Source organism: Meleagris gallopavo, chromosome 12, assembly GCF_905368555.1.
Source record: "Meleagris gallopavo chromosome 12, MGAL_WU_HG_1.1, whole genome shotgun sequence".
Classification (NCBI taxonomy): Eukaryota; Metazoa; Chordata; class Aves; order Galliformes; family Phasianidae; genus Meleagris; species Meleagris gallopavo.
In genome coordinates this window covers 2,830,202-2,851,499 of record NC_139415.1, presented here as the reverse complement: position 1 = coordinate 2,851,499, position 21,298 = coordinate 2,830,202, and the positions used below count along the sequence as shown (strand labels likewise).

The following is a 21,298-nucleotide window of genomic DNA, read 5'->3' as shown; positions in this document are numbered from 1 at the left end:
AGTCAGTTGAAAGGAGTTGGCTTTATTTGCATATTTAATTACAAAGTACATTCTTCATGCTTAACCGTTAAGAAAAACTAGTGGAATTTAGGCAGTCTACATGATTAGATAGAGTGTAACATGAAAATGAATAACCTGAAAGAACAGTCTACAGATTACAGTATGAACCTGATCATATCATCTGATGTTACTGAGCAGCAAAAACAAAGGAGTATGCGGAGGCTTTAGTACCAATTAACTGGCTTTACTATTAAGAGTAATTGATGATTAATCCTTACTAAGAAATGATTTGATCCTACAAGTAAGGTATACATACAGCTGTTGATTCCAGGCAAACAGGGATGACATTTCAGATGTAAGGCCAATGGCTCTAGCAGGATCAGATTCTTCCACAAATAATTCTGCTTCTGTTCAAAAATAATTTGTTTGTATCATTGTATCCGAAAGGAAATGCTAGGAACTATTTATTTCTTTTAATACTTGGAGTAGGAAAACAGCCCAGTCACTCAGGATTTCATATAGAGACTGAACTGAACTTTATTCTGTTGTTGGTGTTTTTTTTTTTTTTTCTTAAACATGAAACAATGCTGATGAGCCATATGTGTCAGTCTGTCTTCCAGTGGAAATGCCTGAAGTCCAAGCAGCAGCAGAGAATTGCATGCATCTCATGGAATAATGTTCCTTTGGAAAACTGACTTTTAGTGAAAGCCAGGAAAAACAAGCAACTTAATAGGGTTGGGTTTGGTATCTTTTTTTACCTTGTTTGGAGTTTTTTTCCATGTTTTAAATCTTGTAATGCTATTTTTTTGCCTTGGCATTTATGTCAGAAGTCTTGAATGTGGTCGTTTAGGCGAAATGTAGAAGCGAAGTAATTATGTAGCATGTAAGATTTAGTGTCAAAAGCTTTCCCATTAGCTTTGGAATTGAATCAGAAAGAGTAATGTAGGTATTTTTGATCATTGTGTTCTTCTAAATAAACACACGATTTTCTTGAGAGGAAAAAGTAAAATCTCCCTTTAAAAGCTCATGGAATTGAGACAGAATGGTTAATGCTAAGGTCACAGAAGTTCAGTGTTCAGCATGCATGCAGAATGTCTGCAATCCAGCAGTTGTCGATATGAGAGAACGTGAGTTACCTGATAACTGATGTTTGTTAATTTGTGAGTTGTGGGCATATTTTAGAGCCTGTTGTGTTTTGTATGCAGGTCACTTAAAGGTTGTTTTACTGTAGTGGTATGTCTTCTGTTGCAGGACTGAGGAGAGAAGGTGTATGCTTAATTCTCAGTGGGATGTCAAGTAATTCTAAACTGAGCTCTAAAAGAGCAGAGAGCGTTTATGCTCTGGTTGCATAAACCTCAATAAGTATGACATGTCATGACAAAATATTCGGTATTCTAAAATTTTCCTTTTCTTCTGCACAATTGTTGATTTCTTTCCTCTTTACTGCAAATAATAATATTTTACGTTTTCTGAAATATTCAGGTTGGTTTTACTTCTTACAAAAGCTGGTGTTCTGTAGTAGATAATTCCCAACTCCTGTACCTTGTTCTCTTGCCAAATGAAAATAAAATTCTGAGAAAACAGTAAAACCTGGCGTGCAGAAGCTTTAATTAGGATTAATCTTAGCCTTCCTTCAGTGTGTAAGAGTTGAAGCCAGAAGTAAATAATTCTGTGTATTGTGGGTCTGTCTTGGAAATGAAAATGCCAAAGAGGTTAAATTCTTTATGGAAAAATATACCTGTCATTTTAACTTGATGAGAAGTTTTTACTATACCACCTCTACCATGTAATGGTTTGTATATATATTAAAGCCTCACTCTTAGGGGAGTGTCTTGTTTCTTTGCTCACTAGAGTACTCAGCTTCTAAAAATCAAATACTAATAAAGAAATTAATGTATTGTTACTAACATCTAAGTAATGGAATGTCTTATGCAAATAAAGCTGTTTGTCAGTATTATTTTTTGCTTAGATGAGTCTCTTGTTTGTTTCAGGGTGCAGTCTCTGGGTCAGTTCAGGCTTCAGATCGACTTATGAAGGAACTCAGGGATATATATAGATCACAGAGTTATAAAACAGGTAAAGTACTTCAGATTCTTAAAGTATTCTTCGAAAGATTTCTCCTAGCAAATACTTCCTATTGATCTTTTTCTGTTCTATATTTGTATGTGTAGATCTATAGATATTTAAAAAAATATATGTAGATACATTATATATATTCTTACTGTGTAAAACAGTGTATTTATGAAGTAAAAAGAAGTCAGGATGTATATCCTCTAGTATGTTCTTTTTTGTTATGCAAACCTTTATAACACAGTTAACAACGGGATTGTAACTATGGGAGTACTCTTAGGGTGAGATGGCTACAAGGAATGTCTTAAGATGTCTATTGTAGGAGTTGTTGAGTTTTCAGAACTATCTGAAATTCAGCTCTCCTGGTGTATGGGGCAAAAGCTGTGAGCATGTCCCAGTGGGTGACACTCACACAGTATACTTTGAGGAGTAGGAATTTGTGTTCAGTATCAAAAGGCTTTGTTTTTACACAATATTTAATTTTAATTACACTCCTGTAGTTCTATTATTTTTGTGATGGTGCTTATCTGATCCTGACCTCCATATGTTCTTTGAAATAGGGATACAAATGAAGAGAAAATTTTGTCTTTTAAGTTTGTTTGGATAAGAAGCATTGATTAGCTTTTAGGTAGGTGGTTGGCTGTTCTCTTTGCTCCATATAAGGGCTTTGTCTAAACTAGCTCAGCAAAGGAAACTGCATATTGAATTATCTGCATATTATTGTACAGTAAGCAGAACTTACATGCATTTCAATCAAGTTGTGTTCCTCTAGGTCAGTTCAATAGCCAGCTCCATCACAGCAGCCAAGAATGAGAGGCATCTGGTGCAGGCCAGGATGTGAACAGGAGGAGTGCTACGTTAGAAAGTCAGCCTAAACTTGAATCCTTTATCTTCTACTTGTCTGATTTGCTCTCTTGTTTGTTTCTAGTTGGCTTAAGTCTTGTTTGGTGGCCGTTAAAATGCCACCAAATGTGTGTGTAGTTTTTTAATCTGTATATATAAGGACAGATTTGAAGAGGTAGTAGGCTTCTGTTTTGATCACTTCTTACGTAAACAGTTTTAGGTGCTAAGGTACTGTAGATGGTGGTAAAATGTCTGAACTCTAAACACAGTTGTAACCTCCTGTTGATCTGATGTAGCCTAGTACTGTCAGGTTTTATCACAACTGCTTGCCAGTAAGCCCTAATCACTGTCTATCTAGTAGAGAGTGGATTAAAAGGGTTAAGGAATAGCCTAGAAATGGCACTGAATCGTGGGGGATGCTTTACTGCCTGTATGTGGTCTTCAGAGGTTGCTTTTAGGGGCAGAACAAGGATGCTGTGTAAGAAGTCTGTTGGACTGTGGAAAAACTGTATGGCCCTTAATAGCATAGATACTGCTGGAGGAGCAGCCAGGAGCCCCTGTAGTCACAGAATGGCTTAGTTTGGACAGGTCCTTTAAAGATCATCTGGTTCCAACCCCTGTGCTGTAGGCAGGGTTGCCTCCCAAACATATCGAGTTGCTCAGGGCCCCATCTAGCCTGGCTGTGAATGAGTGCAAGAAAAGAAAAGAAAGTTGATGTACTGAATGATGAGTACAGGAGCTCATTAGTTTATGACTTAGGAATATCTAAAAAGATTGCAACTGAACACTTTGTGTGAATCTCTAAAAGTTGTAGAAGACAAGTGAGAGAATTCCCAAGTTCAAGAAATTACCAAAGCTTTCTAAACTGGCAGATTACCAGTGTAATGGATCCTTCAAACACCTTGTATGGTGTTTTTGAATCACTACTTCAACTTTTTCTTTAATTCTAATATTTCTTATTCTATAGGAGGCTGTGATGTTATTTATGGCAAGAGGCATTACTGCCCTCTCTGGCAAAAATCTGTGCATTTGTAAGGAGTTAAATGGCATACTCTTTTCTCTAACATGTAATTCCATACCACTTCTCTAGTAGTCTGAACAGAACCAAGTAAGAATGTCTTGTAATTGCACTATGTCCCAGTCAAGGAACTGTCTTGTTTGCCTGAAGTTGTGCAACTCCTCCTGCTCTTCAAATCTCCCTGTATAAATAAGTGCCTGATAAGAATATTTGTTTCCCTGAGCAAACTGGAAATAACTAACTGAAGTGGAGGTTGATACTATAAAACTGATGGTGTTTCAAAGCACGATCACCATCCTACTTAATCCATTTATTAATTTTTTCAGTAAATGATGCTATTTGTTATAAAACACACCTGGATTCCTTCCTTATGGCTTCACTTAGTTGTGGGGCTCCTGTGAATTTAAGTGTCAGTTTCTTTTTTTTGTGCGTAACTCCTGTTTTTGTAGCCTTGTTCTGTGTTCTGTTGTGAGATAGCTGTCACCATCTTAGCAGGGACATGATTAGGTAAGTACTCAGAACCAAGATCACATTGTTTTTGTGGTCATTTTCCCCATAATTTAAACTTCTTTGCTGTGTGCATATAAAGGGGATCACTGTGAAGCTTACAGGTTCAGGGGACTGTTGTGAGAAAACATCACACCATTTTCTTTTTTTTTCTTTTTTCTTCTTTTTTTTTCTTTTTTCAATGTAAGCCAGAAAATCAAAGATTGCTTTTAAGTTGCATGGAGTTCACTTTGGTGTCTCTGACATTATGTAGTTTCAGGATTGACAGTAGGAAAAAAAAAAAAAAGGTAATTGAAAACTTGACTGTGCTTTTTTTTTCTTTTTTTTTTTTTTCTAAGAGTGTCTACTCAAGGTAGTATCCATTTTAAAACTGAAGTTTCTTTAGTGGTCAAAATGCTGCTATTGAAGTTCAAGCAAAAGCTAAATAGAACTACAGACTTGCTGTCAACAAGAGAGTTGCTGACCTGCCTGGAAAGTCTAGTTGAAAACTACTGTTAAAGACAAGTAGAAAAGCCTTCTTTCATAAGCTAACACTAGCTAAATAAATAAATAAATCCAGGAAATTAAAATACTCAGCTGTACTTCAGACAGTGTCATTAATCTTTTGGATAACAGGAGTCATAAATCCTCCAAACTAAGAATTCTCTTGTTTCTAAATACAAAATTGGGGATTTGGTCAGTTCACAGAGAAAAAATTCGTAAAGGTCTCAAATAATTTTGAGAGGATGGGGAGGGAGAAGGAAACACACTTTGTTTATAATTAAGTGAAATAATTTCTGTTTATGTCTTTAGTGGTTTTGTTGCTCATATAATTGCTTTTATCCAGAGATTGTGTGGGATTTATTTGTAGTTAGGTTGCTGTAAGCAAGAAATGGCCTGCTTTCAGAGAGACTGTTTTTCTTACTACTTTTTTGTCTCCTCACTTCTGGCTTGCTTCATGGGTCTCTGTGCTTGCTTTTCTACTTGATTGCCTCTATGGATATGGATAGCCTCCTAGTGGAATAAACAAACATCTTTAAGTGAGGGGAATCTATCTTGATTCCTTCTTCTACTTGAGGAACTATCAGAAACCAGTATGTAGAAGTTAATCAGCTTAGTTTAATTGATCTTGAGTAACTTTTTTTCCTCCTACTGCTCAACTAAGAAAAAAGTATCTGAGCTGGTTGCAAATAACACATCTTGACTATTTAAAAACAAAATAATGACAACAAAACTCAACTATAGGTAGTGCTGTTTAAAATCCCCTATATCAAAGCAGTGAGCAACTGTGTCACTGTTGCTGTTCATGAGCACACACAAATACTACTCAGCTCCAAAGCTGGATGATTAAAAGGTTGGCCAAGTAGCTTATCTTTTCTCTTAGTACCACCTTCACATCTGTCCTGAGCTGTGCACGTCTTTAAAGAAATGTTTTACAGCTGCTGACTTTGGAAGTTACTCCTTCAGGATGGTTACAGTCCATGGTAACCAGTAGAGTCGAAGGACCAGTGCATGAGTTCTGGGTGGCAGTAGGGCAGCTGTTCTTTCGATGCATCTTTCATGTTTCTGACTGCTCTGTTCAGCTGTTGGGAGTGTGCATCATCCAGTGCAATGCCATCTTCTTGGGTTTCCACTCCATACACTGGCTGAGGTGCTGTCCCTATTTGCCAATGCTGTTAAGAGAACCTGTGAAATATAATGCTGCATGCTTGAGCTGTGTGTTAAGTGTTTTTAAAAAGCGTGTTGGTTGTGTACTGGGTTTAAAATATACTGGGTTCTAAGCAAGCTGGAGTCCTACAGCTGTGTCAAGTTTGAAAGAAATCTGGACCGGGGGAAAATGGTTTTGGAGAAATGTATTTACTTGAGTGGGTTTTTTTTCTCTTTTCCATATAGAAATGAAAGAACTCTTCCCTTGTGGCTGCTCAGTAGTGCTTCTACTATTGAGGAAAAGATGTGACTCAGTATCTTACTCATTGCTTAGATCTACTGACAGTATTTGTACTTACAGAATGAGCTTATACTACATTTTGCCTTTTAAAAATTGTAGTGCATAGCTAATTCTATCTAATATTTCCACAGGGATATATTCAGTGGAACTGGTAAATGACAGCTTGTATGAATGGCATGTTAAGCTTCTAAAGTAAGTTCTTAAACTTCTTTCATTTTTCTAAAGAATCTACTAAAATTGCTGCAGAAAATCTGGTTTGGAATGAGAAACTTCAGTCAGAACCTATAAAATAGTGTGTGGCTACAACTTGGCTAGATGGAAGTGCATACAGATATTGAACTATAGTAATTAAGCAGGTAACAAATAAAAAATGAAAAAAAACCTCAGACAATCCTTGCACAGCCAACTCTGTATTACCACAACTTTTATTACTTTTTCACCTTCCTTCCAAAACTACTCCAAAGTATGAAACATCAAATGATGAAATTAGTTGTCCAGAAGTTTTGTCTGGTGGACTTGTTTGTTCTTAATTTCAAGAAAATACAAATTCTAGTTTCCTTTAAGACATAAGAAGGAACTGTTTTAGTGGGATTAGTTTAGCAGGCACGTAGGACTGAAATCCTGAGGTGTAACATAGTGATGACTTATTACATGATTGTGTTTTCTAATATACTGCTTTTCACTTGTTTGTACTGGATATAGACGATCTCTGAACCAATTTAGAAGAAAGTGACAGCTCATATATTGCTATGTCCAAAGTATAATACTTTAATTCTAAAGGCATTACACTGAATTTAGTCCCAGTAACAGGATTATCTACCATCATTGTATGAGGTAACTCATAGGAAGGAAAAGCCTATGAAAACTAGGTTGGGTGGCTGCAAAAGGTGAAGAGATAGGAAAAATTCCTCCAGTTCAGCTACACTGCGATGCATAGATACAGAGACTTTTATCAGTTTTATCAGCACAATAGCTGACGTGTCTTTAGGAATTGTTGCCTTGTCTTGGTGGTAAAATCTCTAGGACTTTGTCACCAGCTGCTGAGTTTCATTTCCATCTTAGTGTCATCAAAAGCATATGAACATTTTGAAGCTGAAACTAGTAGGAAAAGAAATCATTCCCTTGTTACAGAAGGACTTCTTGATCAAGACAGCCAAATAATTGTGCAGTGCATGAAATTTCTTCTCAAGTACTGTGAACAGGTTTGGTTTTCTGAGGAGGGAGAAGCAATGGAATGCATGCAAGAGATGACTTCCAGAAAGACTAGGAAAAGAGATCTGTGGCAAGGGGTAATGGCTTTAAACTGAAAGAGAGGAGATGCAGATTAGACATGGAGAAGGGATTCTTTACTCAGAGGGAGATGAGACCCTGACACAAGCTGTGCAGGAAAGCTTTGTGTGTCCCATCCCTGGGGGTGCTGAAGCCCAGGCAGGATGGGGTTTTGCTTAACCTGAAAGTGGTGGAAGGTGTCCCTGCTGGGAGTGGAACTGGGTGGACTTGAAGGGCTCTTTCTTCCAAAGCAAACCATTCTGTGAAGGCATAAAGAATTGTGTTTATTTGTTCCAGCAAAAAGTGTCTGTAAACAAATGACCTGTGTGTGCAGACATTTACACTCGAGGTGTAAATGTCACAGAGATGAACTCTTTTGCAGACAGAATGTTATTGTTACTAGAACAAGTAATTCTGAACTGGTCTGGTGCTGGTTGTGGCTGGAATTGGTGGGTTGCTCAGCACTGAAAGATTTATATTTTTTTCTCTGAAATAGCTTTTGATTTGTGAGAGAGAGACATAGGGCTCAGGTAACTTTGAAATGGGTTCTCAAGTTTGTGACTTCATATGAATTAGAGGATTGGACTCTTGTAGTCCCTTTAACAACATCTGTTGTCTTGTTTACAGCCTTTTTTTTGACTAGTCTCTTTAAAAACTTTTGGGGTGGCAGTGCTCGGGTTGGGTTAATCCAGCCGTGTCTGAATTAACACCCAGAGTGCTTGCCACCAGTATTTTGCAACAAGTGATGAAATTCTGCTGAGAGCAGACACTGCTGACTTCAGTGCTTTCGCAGATGCAGATCACGTTTAACATCTGATACAGAGCTGCAGTCATGTACTCATGAAAGGTTCACTAACTGTGCTGAAAACAGAGCACTACAGCCTTTCTCTTAATGCATTTTCTTCTAATGGGACATAGATCTTCAGTGAGCTGAAGAGAGTTAAAATGACTGATTTTCAAATAAAAGCTTATTTATTTGCTATCCATATTCAAATAACATCTGATAGTTGGCGTGTAGTGCACTGCAACAAGCTTTCATGGAGATCTCATGGCAAAGTGTTTTCTTGCTCAAGAGAGCAAACATTTTCTTGTGTTTAACTTCAAATTACCATTTGTAATCTATAAATGCATGAAGGAGCTAAGAGTGATTACTATTTATAGGTAGTGAAAATACTAACTTAATCCAGGATTCACCATGCTTCTTTTATAGGGTTGATCCTGACAGCCCTCTGCATAGTGATCTTCAGGTCTTGAAAGAAAAAGAAGGCGTGGAATACATTTTACTCAACTTCTCTTTTAAGGTAGGTGTCTATGGGAAGAAATGCAGGGGTTAAATTTGTAGCCAACTGTAGAAACTGACTAAGGTACCCTTAGCTGTTACCTGGGTAAAGATAGAGTAAAGTAAAGTGTAACATTTAAGGAGGGAAAAAAAATGTAGCTATCAGTGTGCCACTAAAACTTCCCACAGGCTGCTTGTGAGCCAGCACTCTGGAAAGGTGGTTTTTACAGAACTGAAAAATGTTACTGGTTTAAATCTAATTTGCCAAATGCAACTACAGAAATAGCTCCTGGTTAGGAAAAGCAGTGTCACAGCATAGTTCTTAACCTGTTCTTCATGTATTTCAGGATAACTTCCCTTTTGATCCTCCCTTTGTGCGAGTAGTATCTCCTGTGCTCACAGGAGGGTAAGTTGGAGTTGCTTTATAGAAATCTTACTTTGTGGTAAAACATTATAACTTGAGATTGGTTGTCTGGGTTTGCAGGGAACATTTTGAGACCAGCAGGTGGACTTGGAGATGTTTTCCCAAAATAGCAGTCATGAGCCCCTATAGGCCTTGAGTTTGGTGGAAGGCTCAGCATGATAAGGAGATGTGCTTCTCAAGTAGCATAAACAGTGGGCAAACAGCTGAGTGCTTTTTCCAGCTTGATGCAGTTCCTTAATTTGAATTGTAAGCCTAGAATCGCTTAAGGTGGGTCCAGCTTTGGAAGTCTTCATCAGCCATAATATTTGAGAGCTGATCTCTGAAAATTCTAATACAATCTTACTTCTCCTGTTGTTCCACATAGCAGTGGTTTTGAGTTGTTGCTTTGAAGGGGTCTTTCTTGTCTGTATTGGTAACACTGCTGTAAACTTATGCTTAAAAACTCCTCAAATGCTAAACTGAAAGTATTAAATTTAATTGGCACTGTGCTACAAGTTATCTAAACCTTGGTTGAAACGTTGTGTGCAGTGTCTCCTGCAATGCAGCCTCTCCTCTGATAGCTGGTGCTGGTTTTGATCTGGCTTTAATTGCTCTTCTTTTTTTATTTCCTTATGAATTACATGTAAATGAATGTTGTTTAAATGCATTGATCATAGCAGAGACCACTTTAGGGGTGGTAAATTCAGCCTCCTCAGTCAGGTTCTGTTACAGCCAGGCATGCTGTGCTGACTGCTGAATTCTATAACCACAGAACATGATGAAGTGTTATTGAAATTGAAACATGTTTTAGAGGAAAAAGAGCAAGTGAAGATTAGCTTTAACTTGTTTGCAACTAAATCTTGGTTAATAGTTGCACTTACATTGTTTGAAATTGTGTCAGTATCCCTAACAGAAGTGGTTTTTAATTGCATCAGCACATCCATAGTGTGGTGACAAAACGCAGCATTCCTCTTTCATGGTCTGGCTGCTATGTAAGCAATTGTGCAGAATAGCTGCATTGCTGATTTTAACTGTGTATGTGGCCAAGGAAAGCAGTTTCTTTTGTCTCGTTGCACTAATTGATCTTCCCTATGCTCTGGCTAACTAGTTGCCATAGTATGTCATGGCTGAAGGGCATCTCAGTTGTATGTGGAAAAATCAAATTGGCCTGAGAGAACTTGTGCTGTGAATGGTTTCATATCTTACCGATTGATATCAATTATAATTTTCTTCTCACATTTATTTCTAGATATGTCCTAGGTGGAGGTGCATTATGCATGGAACTTCTTACTAAACAGGTGAATGCCAACTCTTCCTCTCATTACAGCAGTGCCACAAATAACAGTGAAGGGTGCACTTTTCAGTAGAAGGGCACTTGACAGTAGTAGCTTTGATTCCCTGTGTGGAATAATTTCCATACAAAACACGAGTTCCAAAGCACATTTGCAATGTGAGCACAAGAAGCAAGTATATGTCATATATTTTCTTCCTCCTGCAGGGCTGGAGCAGTGCCTATTCAATAGAATCAGTCATCATGCAGATCAATGCCACTTTAGTCAAAGGAAAAGCCAGAGTTCAGTTTGGAGCCAATAAGGTAAATGCACTGCATGTATCAATTACACAGATTGTTGTTAGGCTTCTTCCATTGCTTTGCTGACTTGTGTAGGAGATGTTTCATGACAGAATTGTCACTGCAAATATATCTGCATTTTGATTTGTCTGTCATATGTGTCTGGTGCATGTGTGATTATTTTCTTGGCTGTTAACTATGATTTTTAAAGTAAGATGAACATTTGAGGAGGGCAAGCATTGGATGGGCAGGGTATTTAAGTAGATGTGTACCTGGGGAAGAGAAGGGTGGATTCAGAATTGGAAATCAGAAAGATTTGGGAATCCTGGCTCTGAGAAGGGCTACAGATAGCCTTGCTGACAGGTTTGCATATGCTGATGTTAAGAAGTTCTCCTTGGATTAAGTACCGCCAGTTTTCCTGAGAGAATGAAAAATACTGCCATGCAAATACTCCTGAACTTGAGCCCTTCAAAACTGATCTAAATCATAATTCAGTTCAAGTGTGCATGTTGCTAACAGACTGCAACTTGCTCCTGAGTTCTAAATGCTGTTTTCAGAAGAGGTGTAAATATGTCAGTGAAATTGTGACTCACTTGCTGGTTGTTTTAAGTGCTGATTCAAGAGTTGTTTGGATTTTTTTTCCTTTCAGAATCAATATAACCTAGCAAGAGCACAGCAGTCCTATAAGTCACTAGTACAAATACATGAGAAAAATGGTATGTATGCCTTGCATTTTTGTTCTTGTATGCAGAGCATCCTAGGATTTTGATATTTGGCAGTAATCAAACTTGAAGTGCTGGAACGCCTTAGGTTGGGTTGGGAAGGCTGGAGATGGTGTTTCTGCTTCTCGTCTTTAAGGGCTTGTAGTCTTTCTAATTAAAGTAACTTGACTGATCATCTTTGCAACTTCTCCAGCTTACGTGGAAGTAACAATGTTCTGTGTGTTCCTATTGCTTTTCAAAAAGGAGTTGAGTTTCCTTTTCAACTAGTTGAGGTAGTAACTTTGTTGTTACTGTAGCTGTTGGAGTGTATGTGTTAGTGAAGTGGTGGATGGAAAGTTGTCTGCCTCTTTGTTTCCATGTGGCAAGTGCTGAGAAATAGTAACCATTAAAGAAGATGGTTGCTGGCTTGTTTTTCCACTTCAAAAAAATAGAAAAAGCCCAAGTGAGGTGCATTGGCTGGGGAATGGGAAATGGATTTTTTTTTTCTTCTGTTCAAAGCCAGTTAATGTTCTCGTGGTTGCTTAAAGCAAATATTAACATGCTTGAGGTATAATCGCATTTGTTGCGGCAGGATGAGAAGGCCAGAAATGACCTGAGACTTTAGATGGTTGGAGTGAGTGATGTGCTGTACAGAAGCAGTCAGCAGAGTTGGTACCCTGCTCTCCTGATGAGGGAATGAGTCCCAGCTCTGACTTCAGAGATAACAGCGTCCTTTGGGAACTCACATTGCTGTGAACGTGATGTGAGCGTATTTTGGTGTGATGAGCACCTTGGTTTTCCCACTTCTAAAACAGACAGTGCCTTCTGGACTGCTAGGAAGAAGATTACAGAAGATTTTAAGATGCTTTCCAATTTCATGACATGTTGATCTTGCCATTAACTGAGTCCCTTGCTTTTTTAGTTTGCAACAAAAGCCAGCATGGCTGTTGACTTCTAGCTGCATGTTGGCCATGACTACAGTGTTTGCTGCTGCAACAGGAGCTGTACACAGAATGTTCACAGCATTTATTGCTGCTGCAAAAGGCATCTTTGTTAGCTTACTGCTGCTACCAGTTCTCTGGGACAGTATAAGTAGGGTCTCTACTCACTGCACTAAAACCAAGAGGAATTTTTACCATAGTGGCTGGGAGACTTGAGGTTGGAGATCTGGAGGCGGTCAGAAAAGGCCATGTACACTTGATCCGATATGATTCAACATGCCAAATGCTATCAGGAGCCAGAGTTACTCACCTGACATTTCTGCCATCCATTCAGAAGGCAGCTGGTAAGCTCCTCTGAGCAGAGCCAGGGCAGTGCCTAATGCATTTCTCTGTTCTCCGTAGGCTGGTACACTCCTCCAAAAGAAGACGGTTAATACCGAGGACTGTTGTATACCTGGACCAATGCCAACAAAAGAGCTCTTTTTAACGTTTTCCAACACAGAGACTCGAGCTATGAGTGCCCCTATAACAGCCGTACTGAAGACTTTAGCTATTAGATAAGTTAGTGGATAATCTGTCAACTGACACGTCGAGTATAAGTTGCAGCCTTACCATTCCGCTCTTCTTAGGCATCTTGGACTGAGCAGTCTGGGCCTTTGCTGTATTTGTTCTTCATGGATTAAGCATATTTGGGCCACTCCCTCCCTTCTCCCTTTTTTAATTTGGAAGTGTAACGCTGCAGTGGGCTGCTGCGTTCCCCAGGAGCGTTCAGCAGGAGTTGGTCACACTTCTTACCTTTGGCAGGATGCAGAGCGCCGAGAGTTGAGTTGTGTTGTTTCATTTGAAGTCAGGAGGTTTAATATGTTGTTTAATACTGTTATAGGAAATGTCAGACCTTGCAAATCACAGTAGTTTTTCTGGTCTAAAATGACAGCGTTTGTAGTATTTCCAAATGAATGATATAGGAAAAGCACATGTATGTTAAGTCATTAAACATTTTCATGGCTGGATGAGAATACGAACTATTTTTTGGAAGAGATGCTCACGGTCAGATGGTTTTGCCCTCCTCCTCTCCTCTAAGCAGTGCAGGCGGTGCCGCTGCAGCCCGTCAGCTCCGCCGTGCTCCGCTGCTGCGGGCGGCTCCCTCTGCCGAGGCTCGAAGTTATTTAAATTACTAAAACAAAGCCACCTTTTTAGGCGTTCCATTTTATTAACGGGTTGTTGCAATCATTTGTAAACTAACGAACTGATATAGCGAGCGATTGGCGCAAAGCGAGGCGGAATCCGGGAACGAATTCTTTTCCGTAGAAGCTCCGCGGGCAGCCCGACGCCGAGCAGCGCCTCCCGCGGCAATCCCGGCGCGGGGCCGAGGGCCTCGCTGAGGAGCCCTTCCGGCTGTGCCCCTGCGGCCGGGCTGTGCCTGCGGCCGCCGCCCCGGGCCCAAGGCCGCCGCCGCTTCCCCCCTTCTCGCCCGGCGGGCGCGCCGCGATTTGTAAACTTGCATCAAGTTGAATAAAGGCCGTTTTGAGAACCGCTGTGCCGTGCCGCTTCCGGGGCGGGGCCGGAAGGGATGCGGGCGGAAGTGCCGGGGGCGGAAGTGTCGCCGCCGGAACCGGAAGCGTGTCGGCGCCGGGCGGTGTCGGCGTCGCGTCCGGCGGCGGGGAAGGGCGCGGCTCCGCGGCCATGGAGGCGCCGGGGAAGGGCGGCCTCGTCCTCGGCAACCTGGCCGAGGTGGTGGAGCGCGTGCTCGGCTTCCTGCCCACCAAAGCGCTGCTGCGCGCCGCCTGGTAAGCGCCGGGGGGGAGGCGGGGAGGCGGCGGGCGGAGGTCGACGCCGTTTCTGAGGTAACGTGGGCGGGGCGGGCCGGCTGTGTTGCAGCGTGTGTCGGCTGTGGAGGGAGTGCGCGCGGCGGATCCTGCGCACGCGGCAGCGGCTCGCTTGGGTGTCGGCGCTGGAGCCCGGCCCACCCGGCGGACACGCGCTGGTGCAGGCCTTGGCGCGAGAGCTCGAGGTGGGTCCGCGTGTGCTGCGGGGCACTTCCCCCCTCTCGTCCCCACGGTCCCGGTTCGCGCCTCGAGGACGGGGCGGTGCCGGTACCGGGCCAGCGTTACCAGCGCGCCCGCGCCTCGCGTCTTCTTGCAGAGGGTGCACGTCCTGCCCCAGACCGTGCTCTACATCGCCGACGCGGAGACGTTCAGCGGGCACGAGGAGTGCCACGAGCACAAGAAAGGTACCCGCGGGGCGCGGAGCCGCCGGGGCTGCGGGCGGGTGAGGGACCGTCGGGCCGAGCGCTGCGAGTCTGAACGTAAAAGGAAACGCGGCTCCGGCCGGCGGCTGCGGCACGTGGGAGCGAGGCTCTTTACACCGAGCTGTTGGCGGCGCGGGGCTCGTGTGTCGGTAACGGCCGTGGAGTGATGAAGGGATTGGCTGCGGGCTTCGGTCTGTCAGGTTTGTGACAGCTCGCTTCTGCTTCTCTGCGCCGTTTTTGTTTCCTTTTCAATAGCCAGAAAAAGAAACAGTAAAGAAACAGCTGTTGCCATTGAGAAACTGTTGCCAAAGCGATGTCAGGTCCTTGGACTGCTCACCCCTGGGATCGTAGGTAGGAGCCTCCTTTGTGTGCTGTGCTCCCTGCTGTTAGTGCGTTTGTGCCTTCCTTCTCACCTTCAGTTCTCATCCCACAGTACAGAAAGGAGAAACCTTTCTGCTCGTTTCTGTGATTTCAGGGCATAACTCGTGCCGTGCATCTCAGCAGCAAGCTTTTAGATGTTAAAACATTTTCCAGGCGTTTGCTGAGTGTTTGCTTCCAGTCTCTGTCACTATAGCCATGACCAATAAGAGCAGGTCTATAGCATGAAGGAATATGGGCCTGCATAAACACCTGTGTCAAGGCACTAAGAGCCATAAACATTGACTCTGTGCCTACAGAAGGCAGTTTGAGTACTTGCCTTTAGAGTAAGGAAAATTTCTGTATGTATCTGTGTCTTCTCATGCAAAGTGACTTTAACGTCATTTCTGGACAGTGGGATTCTTATGCATTTCATCTTTCACAACAGCAGCAAAAAAATTTCACACCAGTTATCAATTAGATGTGTTGTGATGGGAATGAGCTGCCATGTTTTATACTGCATACGCTGCTCTGCCTCTTTTAGCCTGAGTTGCAGACAAAAGTGTCAGAATCACTAATCTTTGTGTGTGTGTGTGTGTGTGTCATTGTAGTTACCCCTATGGGTTCAAGCAGCAATCAACCTCAAGAAATTGAAGATGGTGAAGCGGGGTTTGCTCTTTTGTTTCCCAAAATTGATGGGGTTAAAATCCAAACCTTCCATTTTCCTAAAGAAGTAAAGAATAGAGTCATTGACGAAAACAAATTTGCCGAAGCAGGTACGTCCTTGTTCTCCCTTTGACCTGGGCTTTTGTCAAGTGTTTTGCTGCTCTTTGAGGCTCCAGTGTGAAATTGCATGTGGGACCAGCAGCTCCTGTGCTGTGTTGACAGAGCACTGAGGCTCTGCAGGGCGGCTCTGGTAACCACCCATCTCTTTCCACCCGTTCTCAGGAGTACTGAGGTTGTTATCCTGAGTTTGTCTCAAACTTCTTCATTCGTGTTGCAAGCAGAGCTGTTAAGAGGGAGCTGTTAGGTTTGAAGCAAGCCAGTAATTGATTAAAAGTAACAGTAAATGAGTTTTGTGCCATTGGGAATTATTCTGGCCACCTCTGTTTAGAAAGGAGTGGGAAAGAGCTGCTGCTTTTCTTCTATAAAGTAACTTTGATTTAGATGCTAAGTCAGGTGTTGTAGTAAGGAAAGGCATAAAGAAAAATGATCTATTTTAATACAGTTTACATTCCTCACGTTGTATTTATGAAGAGTAATCCGAGAGCTCTGTGATTCTTTCTGTGAGTCTTCTTGGAACTTGGAAGTTTCTTGGGATAAGCAACAGGCTGATGAACACATTTTAACATTTCTTATTTTTTTAAGTAAAGCTATTTACTCCATTGTGGTTCTTGTTGGATAACATGTATGCTCAGTTCGAATCTGTAAAAAGATAATTGAGACTGAAGTACAGCCAAAGAACTGTACCACTCAAATGCTCTGGGAAATAAGCTGAAAGCAGGAGGAAGCAGATACCATCTACTTTTTCATCACTCAGATCTTTTCTGAAATTCTCATGCATGTAGAGAATGCAGCCCTGCTCATGAATACATGGCTGCCCTGTGTCTGGATTTTCACTTGCAACAACAAAGTCCATGCTGGAGGCATTATGTGTTATTTAAGGAGGGAGTGAGGAGTGAATGTAGAACTCTTAGACTTTAGGGAAAGTCAAAATAAGGGGACTGAAATTCTTGTTTTTGTAGGCCTGAAGAATAATCCAGATCTTCGTGTGGTTCTTTTGTTCGGCTACAACTCCTGGAAGTCTGGAGCTACTCGTTTTCTTCATCAAATAGTCAATCCTTTGAATGAAAAAAGTATCATCCTAGCCGGGGGACAAGTAGAGAGCTTTACATCACTGATCTCTGAGAAGTAGGTATATTTTTCGAGGTAAATTTAATATGGGAAAAACATTGCCAGAAGCTGTAACATATGCCAATCAGGAGTTGTAAAGTGTTACATTTTGTTTAAGAGAACAAAATCCAACTGCTGCACTGTGATCCAGCAGGAAAAGCTGGAAGCTTTGTATGAGTGTTACACATTGGGTTCTGGAAACCCAGCCAGGAGAACAACTGGAGGACGCTTTCAGCTTCAGAAACCCTACATTTGTTTATTGTAGTAGGTGCTGGCTCTCTGGCTTTCAGGTAAATTATCACTCTCTGTGGCAGAGACCATTTATGTGACTGTTCTGGTTTTATGTCAGTCTTGTTTTGGGGCACATTACGGAGCTGAATATGCAACCAGAGCTGTGCCCTGTGAGCACAAGTAGCTCCACAAGGATGCGGAGCTCCAAGGGCTGGGCTGGATCTGACCCACTTAACTCCAATCCTTCCACCAAGAGCCCTGCGGGGAAGATTTAGGCTTTTTTGCTCCAAGTGCTCTGCTGACTTACTGGTGCATCCTGGAGCATCCTGTGCTGGAGAGCGTGCTGCCGACATGCCTGTAGGCTCCTCTCATAGTGTTGGTCTGGACTCCATAGTGATAGGAGTTGGTTTTTTGGGTTTGGTTTTTTTTTTTTGCACCTAATTTATGCCATCTGCACCATTATTCCATATCGGAGAGCTGTCTCTATTAAACTATTACTGAGATAACATGAATAGGTAACCACTAAAACCAATATGAATCTGGCCAACCAACGAGCACAGAACCATAGCAACAGGAATCTGGAGTCTGGAACAGCTTCTAGACTGCTGCCCTGGTTTCATACATAAACTGCTGCTTATCTTTGGTTAAGTTTAACTTACAGTTCAGCTGGAATTGCAGAGCTGTGATATGCACCAACTGCTGAATTTGGCAAGTGTTTGAAAGACAGGCTTATGATTAATCCTGGGTAATGGATGTGAAAGGTTTTCATCAGAAAAGGTTGCTGGAAAAAGAGGGGAAAAAGGAAAGCTGGAAGAGTTTGTTTAGTTTTTAACTATGGTGGCTTTCAAAATCCCCAGGATGTTGGTCTGTTTGGCAGCCAACTTCTGCTGCAGCTGAAATGGTTGCGTTGGGCTGCTCTCTAACTGAGGCCTGTTGCCTTTCAGTAATAACGCCCAGCCCAGTGATGCCTGTGGGGTGGTCGGGCTGGCTTTCAGCGGTCCCCAGATTCAGAGTGCCACAGTTCTGTTAGACCAGGACGTCGCTGATGAGAGGACAGCAGAAGCCGCCATGCAGCGTCTGAAAGCAGCAAACATCCCTGAGTGTAACACCATTGGCTTCATGTTTGCGTGTGTTGGCCGAGGATATCGGCATTACAAAACCAAACGGAACATGGAGGCGGATGCCTTTAGGAAGTTTTTTCCAAATGTTCCCCTATTTGGCTTTTTTGGACATGGAGAAATAGGATGTGACCGGATAGTTACTGGGAATTTCGTATTGAGGGAATGCAATGATGTAAAGGATGACCTGCTTCATGGTTACACTACTGTTATGACTCTCATTCATCTTGGTTCAACTAAAGCAAACCAGGTGTGAATGTGTCTGCGACGCATCGGTGAGCTGCTTCGTCCTGAAGAGCCAATCCTGCGGTCAGAGCACTTCCCAAAGCATAAACACCACTTTCCTATCAAATCCTGTAGTTGGAACAGTTGAATGTAATAACTATGAGGAAGCCTTGCCTTTCGTGTAACCTCCTGCACATGCTGAAATTGCAGGGAAATGATATTGAATGGAGTTCTGCAATCGAAGAAGGCCTTTTTTATTTCTAAAATGAGAACAGTTTGCACAAGTGGCAGTCAGAGGCCAAGCAATCACCATGTAGAAACAATACTTTGATGTGCTCTATTTATGTATGCAAAACAGTCCAGAAGAACTACTGGCGTGTGCTGAAATATCAGTGCAGGAAATCCACCATTTTGTGGGTTTAAGAGTGATGCACAGCCTGCCCAGACTTGGGTCCTATTTACAGAACTGAATCTTTAGGGAAAAAAAACAAAACAAAACAAACAAAAAACAAACAAACAAAAAAAAAAAACCAAAGTGCTCATTAAATAAAGACAACGTTATGTAATTGCACCTGGCCTTCTGTTCTTGGAGAAAAAAGCTCTGATCTGGTGAGGTGCTCTCAGCTTTGAAGCTCGACTCAATTCATTATCTTGAACTACATTTCAGTCATCTTAAATATTTGATTTAGAACAATACCTGATACGTTGTGTCTACCAGCACTCTTAGCCTTTGTGTACAAAAGTTTACACAGTCAGAGTGGACTGCTTAGCCTTCCTTTTAGATTCTCTTGTAGCACAATCTTCCCTGTTACAAACTTTTAAATCCACTGTACAAAAAAAAAAAAAAAAAAAAAAAAAAAAACCTATCCCTGGTATCTTTAAGAAGTTTTTTGCTTTTTAATATGAAATTCTGGGCCACACAAGATCTGGTGATGTTCATTTTGTCTCAAGCCCAACGACAAGGGCTTTTGTGTGTTTTGTGAGCTGAAGCTTTTACATCAGTCATCTACTTTGGGTGCTGCAGCTGAAAGTAGTATTGCAGGGTTTCACGTAGGTACTTTCATCATATTCTCAGCATAGCTCATAATATATCTGCTTGCTTATAAATTCCTTCTTCCCTTTTATTTTCACTTGGCTACAGAATGACAAGAAAGTAAGATTTGTTTTGGACTGTTTCATCGTGCTTTGAAATCCCTCATTGGGCATCTGCCCTGTTCTCAGTTTAGGAAGAGGAAAATGCTTAGCTGCATGTTGTACAACAGTGTATCTTTTGCTGTCCAGGTAAGAGCCAAGACTTCACTTGGCCACTTCCAGTCAATGTCTCCATGCTGTTTGGCACTGGGAGAGGTGTGCCTGCCTGTCCTGAGAGCAGAACTGCTGCCAGTGGGTGCAGAGCACAGGCCGTGCTTTCCCACGGCTCTGTTGGTGGTGATGTTTCTTAACTCAGAGGATGTGAACCCCACGTGGCCTTCTTGCCAGGGAAGGGAGATCAGTAACTGTGGGTGTGACTTGGAACAGCTTTAGTTACTGCATTTGGAAGAAAAAGTTGGCAAATCAGTGTGCTTGAATAGAAGTGGAGGACAGGGAGATGTGTGTTTTCTCTTTTCAGTATAACAGGAACGTCACGCTTGGCCCTTTCTCACCATCTAGCATCACATATTTAACAGTAGGCAAGGATATGTTTTGTTTCGGTAATACAGACAGGACTTCTGTAGTAGTTACCACGAGTTCCATGAGTTTGGTCTAGTCACCAGCACGGCTGTTAGTGTAAGCCTGTCAACTTCAACTGACTTTTTGCTGCAGTGGAAGTAAAGGAAGTATAATCAACCACGCATCTGGATTAAGAGTGCAGGCACATCCAGAAGTGCCCAAAGAAGCAGCTCCTGAGCTTCAGCCAAGGCACGACAAAGCAGAAAATGAGAACGCAGTTTGAAGGAGCTCATTTCTGGGGAGGTGTTCTCAGCTCGGTCCTTCAGCTAAAGGTGCTTGTGAGTGCTGGAGGTAACCACAGCATGAAGAAGGCTCTGGTGGGGATCCAGGATCATCTCCACCACTGAGGAAAGGGAAGGAGCCCAGAGGACACCAGAACCGTGCGCTGCCCTGCCGGCATTGCTGCATTGCCTCCCCTGGACTGTGCCATCTCTCCCGTGTGCCAGGGCAGTGGTGTGGTACATAATATTGCTACGTATTTGATTAAAGTGTTTTGGTATCCAGATTCCTTTTGCCTCCAAATTGTCATTTACTCTTAAACCGTGACAAAACTCCTGAGTGAGACCAGTTCTATTTGCTTAGCAGGTGTTGTGTGCCACCTGTGTGGCTCATCAGTCCCCAAGGCAGGGCACATTCTGAGCTGCTACAAAGATCTGCAGTGCAGTCATTCAGACCTCTGTCACCCCAAAAGTGGAAAAACTTACATGAATATTTGGTAACTGGGTGAGATGTGGATAGCAGTGCCTCTCACGCAGCATATGACAACACAGAAGGACTTCTCTGATGACAATTCCTGCACGGTTACAGTGGTGGTGGTAGTTTCCTGCAAGAGTATGTAAACCTTAAGGGACTACAACAGGATTTTGTTTTGGTGAAGAAAAAAGGAGAACCTTCCAAAGGTCTGCAGAGAGGAGTGGGGATTTTGCTGACTGAAGGTAAAAGGCATTTTTCCCCACGTTTTGAATGTGTGCTATGAAGCATTATTCAT

General features: G+C 42.1%; 2 protein-coding genes across 2 annotated transcripts in view; both read left to right on the top strand.

Annotated features, from left to right (window-relative positions):
- The window catches only part of UBE2Q2 (ubiquitin conjugating enzyme E2 Q2), a 36,668-nt gene extending 22,609 nt beyond the window's left edge, over positions 1–14,059 (top strand). The window contains exons 6-13 of the mRNA XM_085233961.1: positions 1,992–2,076; positions 6,497–6,557; positions 8,845–8,935; positions 9,261–9,319; positions 10,566–10,614; positions 10,815–10,910; positions 11,536–11,602; positions 12,931–14,059. Coding sequence (XP_085090087.1) covers positions 1,992–2,076; positions 6,497–6,557; positions 8,845–8,935; positions 9,261–9,319; positions 10,566–10,614; positions 10,815–10,910; positions 11,536–11,602; positions 12,931–12,962 — 540 coding nt within the window. The 3' untranslated portion in view covers positions 12,963–14,059. The remainder of the gene's footprint in view (positions 1–1,991; positions 2,077–6,496; positions 6,558–8,844; positions 8,936–9,260; positions 9,320–10,565; positions 10,615–10,814; positions 10,911–11,535; positions 11,603–12,930) is intronic.
- Positions 14,060–14,115: 56 nt separating this feature from the next.
- On the top strand, positions 14,116–20,815 carry FBXO22 (F-box protein 22). Its single transcript, XM_085233964.1, has 7 exons — positions 14,116–14,315; positions 14,407–14,539; positions 14,671–14,758; positions 15,032–15,127; positions 15,745–15,909; positions 16,879–17,044; positions 18,202–20,815. The coding sequence occupies exons 1-7, from the start codon at positions 14,212–14,214 to the stop codon at positions 18,629–18,631; spliced, it is 1,182 nt and encodes a 393-aa protein (XP_085090090.1). The 5' UTR covers positions 14,116–14,211; the 3' UTR covers positions 18,632–20,815.
- The last annotated feature ends 483 nt before the right edge of the window (positions 20,816–21,298 follow it).

Bases quoted from the DNA above. Each gene is read 5' to 3' on its own strand.
- FBXO22 (XM_085233964.1), top strand. From the start codon at position 14,212: ATGGAGGCGCCGGGGAAGGGCGGCCTCGTCCTCGGCAACCTGGCCGAG. The intron at 15,128-15,744 runs GTAGGAGCCTCC...GTGTCATTGTAG, and splicing joins GCTCACCCCTGGGATCGTAG to TTACCCCTATGGGTTCAAGC. The intron at 15,910-16,878 runs GTACGTCCTTGT...TTGTTTTTGTAG, and splicing joins AAACAAATTTGCCGAAGCAG to GCCTGAAGAATAATCCAGAT.